The 6,405-nt window shown below is 36.5% G+C and overlaps 1 protein-coding gene across 1 annotated transcript; it reads right to left on the minus strand.

Annotated features, from left to right (window-relative positions):
- Positions 1-227: 227 nt before the first annotated feature.
- On the minus strand, positions 228-5,651 carry LOC143963814 (transcription factor HES-7-like). Its single transcript, XM_077473544.1, has 4 exons — positions 5,616-5,651; positions 4,478-4,573; positions 2,703-2,781; positions 228-810 (listed from the first exon to the last, which is right to left on the minus strand). Exons 1-4 carry the CDS (start codon positions 5,649-5,651, stop codon positions 335-337), a joined length of 687 nt encoding a protein of 228 aa, XP_077329670.1. The 3' UTR covers positions 228-334.
- Positions 5,652-6,405: the final 754 nt, after the last annotated feature.

Below are 6,405 nucleotides of genomic sequence, written 5' to 3' on the forward strand. Positions count from 1 at the left end.
CCCAGCTTTAGATGCCCTTGGGCAACAAACGATAAAAAAACAAAAAAAAATCCCAAATTTCTTAAAAAATTCTTTTAGAAACAAAGTCTTTTTCAATTATACATCTTTAATTTACAGTGAGTATTACAGATCAGAAACACGTGCGCACTGTACAAAAGATAAAAATATAATTTAAATGTACAAAGACTATTTACAAGAACAAATACATAGTTACATAGTAGGTGAGGTTGAAAAAAGACACAAGTCCATCAAGTCCAACCTATGTGTATGATTATATGTCAGTATTAAATTGTATATCCCTGTATGTTTGCGGTCGTTCGCAATAAATAACAATCTATGGCCAAGGTCTCCACACAAGTGTTGGGGGGATAGGGGGTGTGGGTGCAGTAGGAGGGAAGAGAGTCCTTTGAACAGACTTCCTGCAGCTGTTGGGTTGGGATGTGTGTGTTGTAGACTGTTGGATCTGTCCAAAAGTGGGCGCTTCTGAAGAGCTGGAGGGAGAAGGGTAGTGAAGGAAGGGTCGGCAGGGATGTTTTTCAGGGCACATTGTTAAATGTTCTTCTGGGAGTCTTGGGATTTGTGGAGGACTTGGTACGACTTGGCTGCGGTCAGCATTGAAAGATTCATCTGATGCAGAGTCCCCCCAATCGTTAGGACTTTTCTCCTCCATGTGTTGACATAACTTTTCGACAACGTAGTCCCTTTTCCTCTCGCATATTGTAGATGTGGAATTTAGAAAGCTAGTGGCTTGGCTCAATCCTTCTTGAAACCCACCATCAAACCCAGGTTTTTTTTTGGCTTCTTCTGGCCCTACAAAGAAAAAAAAATGAATATCACATTGTAAGAGATGGTTCAATGGTTTCTTCTAAACTACTAATATTTTTTTAGAAGTCAGGTATAATTGAGTCAAAAAATGTAAGAACATTAAACAAAGGTTATGCAATAAACAAGTGTTATGCCGCGTATACATGAACGAATTGTCCGGCGGACTCGGTCCACCGGACCACAGTGCGCCAGACAATTCGATCGTGTGTGGGCTCATCGTAAAGTCCGGCGGACTTAGAAAGTAGTTTTGACTCAAAGACTAAGAATGACACATGCTCTGAAGCAAGTATGAGACGGAGGCTATTGGCTACTGGCTATTGAACTTCCTTATTCTAGTCCCGTCGTACGTGTTGTACGTCATCGCGTTAGAAATGGCCGGACTTTCAGAGCGTCCGTGTGTGGCCAATTCCGTTCGTTATAAAGTCCGGCGGATTGTTTGCCGGAATGTTTGCCGGACCAATTCCGCCGGACCATTCGATCGTGTGTACGCTGCATTAGTAGAAATCTTCAAACATAATATATGCTGCACATTTTTGAAAAAAATATTATCTAGAGCCAACTACACAAAATATTTCGCAGATGTGGATTTTCAACCTAACAACACAACTATGTATAAAACAAAAGAGACATTCAGGCATTAAGTGTCATCGATGGTGACCTGCAGAGGTGGTCACAGGTATAAGATGATATTTGTCTGCTCTCTATTTTCAGCAGAATGGAGGACAATGTCATATCACGCAAATCACTCCCAATTAGCTGATCTCAGGCAGAAAGGTCATTTTTAACTAAGTAAGGAACCAGAATTCTACACTTTTAGCTACATTTATAAAATCATGAGCACTCAGTGAGGTCCAAATGTGCAGGTGATACCCAAGCAGTTGGAAAAGGCCCTTAGATTGTGTTTTTATGTATTACCATCATCCAAGGTCTGGGACCACCATAATAGGTAACCATAATGTTTTAAAAGCCGGCCATAGATGCAGCGATTTACTTTCCTGCAGCCACAGGTTGCAAAAAATATATACGCTTGATTCCCCCATCAGCTCCCTCTCATGGAGCTATTGTGTTCTCCCAGTGGTGGGAGCCTTACTGGTTGGGAGAGCACACAGTGGTTGTAAAGCATTGCACCAGCAATCAGCAGATCACTGGTACCATTCAGGACTTTGGCAAACCTGTCAGTATATCTATTTGCTCGTACCTTGTACGGACAGGCAGGTACTCACTGAGAGGTAGAATGAATAACCTACCACAACGCTCAACAGCGCCCTGGTAGTTCACTGAGCACTGCAAGCCGAGAGCCGCTGTCGGGACTTGTCATTTCATATTTACAGAGGACTGTGAATGAATAATGTGGCCAAGCGGGCAGAGCCCCACACGGCCATGTTAGTTTGAAAGAGTGATAGTGGGTGCCCAGAGAAGATGCCCACCCGCTGTCACTGGGGAGGAGGGGGAGAGGGGAAAGGCTGCAGCTAAATAGTCCAGGGCCGTGACAAGGGGTGGGCAGGAGGGCGGCTGCCCCTGGCGCAATGGTTTATTTCAGGGGTGGGGGCACCCTCACCCTAACCCTAAGGGAAAGTGGGGCGCAGTTTGGCATCTTTGCCCTGGGCGCTGGATGACCTTGTCCCAGTACTGAAATAGCCTAAATACTTTTGGAACATGTTCCAAAAGGTGAACTTATCCTTTAATGCTATTAGAACATTTAAACCTTTTTAGATTTTTAAAGTGCCTTTTATATTTATATAAAATTTTAATTTTATAGGGAAACATTTAATGCAAGTGCACCCATGATGCCGTTTTTGCAGAACATTCTCCTGCCCAATACAAGCTGCTTCCTTTATAAGATGAGTTTGTTTCCATAAACCTTGTATACCTCTCACCTGAATTATGACATAGCTTCAGAAATTGCACTGTCTTCTTCAAAATATCCGCTTTTTCAGCTTTTGGATTCTTTAAAGACTGGGAAAAAAAATAAAACATCAGCAAACTTGGAACAGAATGGCAAAATACAAAGAAGCAAATAACAATAGAAAAAAGAATACAATTTTAAATGAAAAAATGCAAAAAATAAATGAAAATCACACTCTAAAATGAATAGATATGTATTTTAGAATATGGAAAAAACATAAATAATATGCTCTATTATTTTTTTATCTAGATTTGCTCATAATACTAGTAATAGTTGATAATAATAATAGAATTAATATAATTTTTAATTCAATATTATTATTAACAATAATATTGATACAGTGGTTTAAAAGGTAAACATATCATTGAAATAATAATAATAACAATAATTCCTTACAGAATATTTGCAATTTTGCACACATTGGTGGTTTTTGCACAGTTCTTATGCACAGTATCAATTTGCACATATTTGATTTATTGCACTATTAGTGATCCATTTGACCATTTTATTAGATCATACCATTTTGTTTTATGTAGTTGCGCTTATCAACTCTATTTTATTAATAATAATAAAAATATACCTTATTATTATCATTATTATTATATCAATATTATTAACAATAATATTGATACAGTAGTTTAAAATGTAAACACAACATTGAAATAGTAACAATAATAATATTTTATTATTTATTTTAATAGTATTATTAAAATATTATAGATATACTATCCCTGCCAGTTTTTTTTTTGCCATCTGTGTATCATTGGGGAGATTTACCTTCATCTTCTGTACCATAGACAAAATAAAAAGTGAGTGGATATCCCTGTAAATTAAGGAAATCCATTGGGGCCCCCAAGGTCACCAGAATTAGTGTCAACATTGGAAGATTTCCTCTCTATCACTTTTCTGGGGACAACCCAAAATTTTGGATTTTATTTCACTTTCAATGATAATGGAAAACAGGACAAATACAAGTGTGAATCTTCCTAAGGAGGCACAGAGAGCAATAAAAACCTTATAGGTGTGCTAATTCATCTCCACTCCACAAAAAAAAATTAATTTAGTTTAAAGTTGTGGTATCCTGTCCTTATGCAACTGAAGAGTCTAGATCAAATTTAGAATGTATTACCTACATAAAAATATTCTCATACTTTACAAACATAGCATGTTCAGTTGGCCTCCAAACTCTTGCCGACCTCATATGGAAATCATTTTTTTTCAATTAATGGGATACATTAAAAAAAAAAATTCACATTTGATATAATTATATTATTCCAGTAATGAGATCAAATGCTACGTGAAAGTATACTATATGATATGAAAAAAAAATGGAAACCAAATGGAACCCAATAATATACAAAATACATTCAGCATGAAAACTTTATATAATGCCAAAAATATTTGATGGAGCATTTGAAGATCAGCCTGTTTTGGCTCTACATTTCACTAGCATTCACATGGCCGTTCACACCATTGTATCACTTCACATATACTTGCTAATTGCATTAGGAAATGAGACAGCTTGTCTTCTGCCCTTTTCCTATTCACCTCTGTCCCTGTAGACCCCTGTTGACATCTCCTTTGAAGTCACACCAAATCATCTCCAACTTTTCCCCTTTTAATAAAAAACCTTCAGAAAAACTGAACGCCAGACAAGATTTTAAAATGAGCTTTTATCCCCAAAATACACTGGATAAGATGCAACTTGTGGAGCTATAAAACATTAGTAGCAAGTTCAGTTCCAACCTCATCATGTGTAGCCTCCAACAGAAGTGTCCTTAGATGTTCAAGACTCTGGTTGATTCTGTCCCTCCTGCGTTTCTCTATCACTGGCTTCATGAGCTACCGAGAGACACAGAGAATAAGAGAGAGAATGTATAAAGAATTTAGAATAATGAGGAACATTCTGGACACACATAAAAGATAGCAGAACAAGAACAGTTGAGAAGTATTAAGAGCAGCATTCAGGTAATAGATATACTGTAATTGTGATATCTTAGGATTAATACTCAACATTGTATGTGCCAAATGTTTTCACAAGCAAAAAGAAGGAGGCATTTATGAAAAAAATGAGGACATTTTAGGTTGTTAACCACAAAAAAATAGACTTTGAGTGAAAAAAAGTTTGAAAGAGGTCAACTTTAGTCTTTAGCCTCTTTTAGAATCATACTAGGTAAAATTAGGAAACAGAGCATGCCTAAAAATTGGGAAAAAGTTATATTCTATGAAATATGTAGGAATGTAAAAGTCACCCGAGACAAAGGATGGAAGCAATTGGAAATATATTATATTCTAAGAAAAGTTAGGAGTAAAAAAGTCACCCAAGAGGAAAAATGGAAGTAATTGGAAAAAACATATACTCTAAGAAACGTTAGGAGTATAAAAGTCACCCAAGACAAAGAATGGAAGTAATTGGAAAAAACATATATTCTAAGAAACATTAGGAGTAAAAAAGTCACCCAAGACAAAGAATGGAAGTAATTGAAAAAAACATATACTCTAAGAATCGTTAGGAGTAAAAAATTCACCCAAGACAAAGAATGGAAGTAATTGGAAAAAACATATATTCTAAGAAACGTTAGGAGTAAAAAAGTCACCCAAGACAAAGAATGGAAGTAATTGAAAAAAACATATACTCTAAGAAACATTAGGAGTATAAACGTCACCAGGGACAACCAATTGAAACAATTGGGAAAAAAATATATTTTTAAAAATTGTAAAAGCATAAAAATCATCTGAGAAAAAAATAATGAAAGCTAAGAAGTTGAAAAGAATAAAAAAAAACAACAAAAGATAAAAATGGAGTGGGGAGCACACAGTAAGTAGAACATTTGATAAAAGGGGGATAAGAGGAACTTAATGGGGGGCCTAAAATCAAACTTACTTTTTTGTCCTCTTTACTGAGGTATGTGTTCCTCATTGTGATAGCAGCTTGCACAGTCCTGGAGTAATCCGTGGTTTGAGAGTTTTGGAAAAGTATCCTCTACCTTATCCCACTGGCTCTTCCCCTGACTGCACCTAAGCCGCCCCCCTTCTCTATTGACTCCACCCACAAGCATGACTTCTGCATTGCTCCTGTACTCATTGATGTTACTGGTCCATCCCATTCCCAACCCCTTCCTCTTGTAACTCATGCCAAAGTACACTCCACAATTAACATTCCAATAGCAATTGCCAACTATCAATAGATAAAAAGGCATGCAAGTGTGCCTGTTGACAGTGAACCGAGTAATTGTTGCAGTTGTTTAGCGAATGTGGAGTTTTTGTATGAAAATTAAGTTAATAAACAGCATTATACATTATACAGAAATGTAATTATAAGGCTTGCTAAATTTATAGACAGGGTCAGTACGCTGAAGATATATACCATGGTGTGTAATAATGTTGAGTATACACTATACTGTATAATAATACCAAGTATACGCCAATAATGATTACACTGCATGGTATGATAATAACGAGTATATGCTGATAATGATCACACCACATTGTATAATAATACAGAGTATACACCAATAGCTACCACACCATACCTCAATAAACCCTCTAATATATACACTAATATCATACCAATATGGTTACATAGAACTCTAGAGCAATTTATACAATACTTCTACAATGATCACACTGTGGTGTAAACTAAATTCTAGTATCTACGAACAGTTCACTAAACA

This window comes from Lithobates pipiens, unplaced genomic scaffold (assembly GCF_037356315.1).
Source record: "Lithobates pipiens isolate NorthernLeopardFrog02 unplaced genomic scaffold, aLitPip1_a1.2 Scaffold_8, whole genome shotgun sequence".
In the NCBI taxonomy this organism is placed as follows: Eukaryota; Metazoa; Chordata; class Amphibia; order Anura; family Ranidae; genus Lithobates; species Lithobates pipiens.

Coding starts and splice junctions, on each gene's coding strand:
- LOC143963814 (XM_077473544.1), bottom strand. CDS start 5,651: ATGAGGAACACATACCTCAGTAAAGAGGACAAAAAA. Junction 4,574..5,615: donor TCAGTAAAGAGGACAAAAAA/GTAAGTTTGATT, acceptor GTCTCTCGGTAG/CTCATGAAGCCAGTGATAGA. Junction 811..2,702: donor GAAGCTATGTCATAATTCAG/GTGAGAGGTATA, acceptor TTTTCTTTGTAG/GGCCAGAAGAAGCCAAAAAA.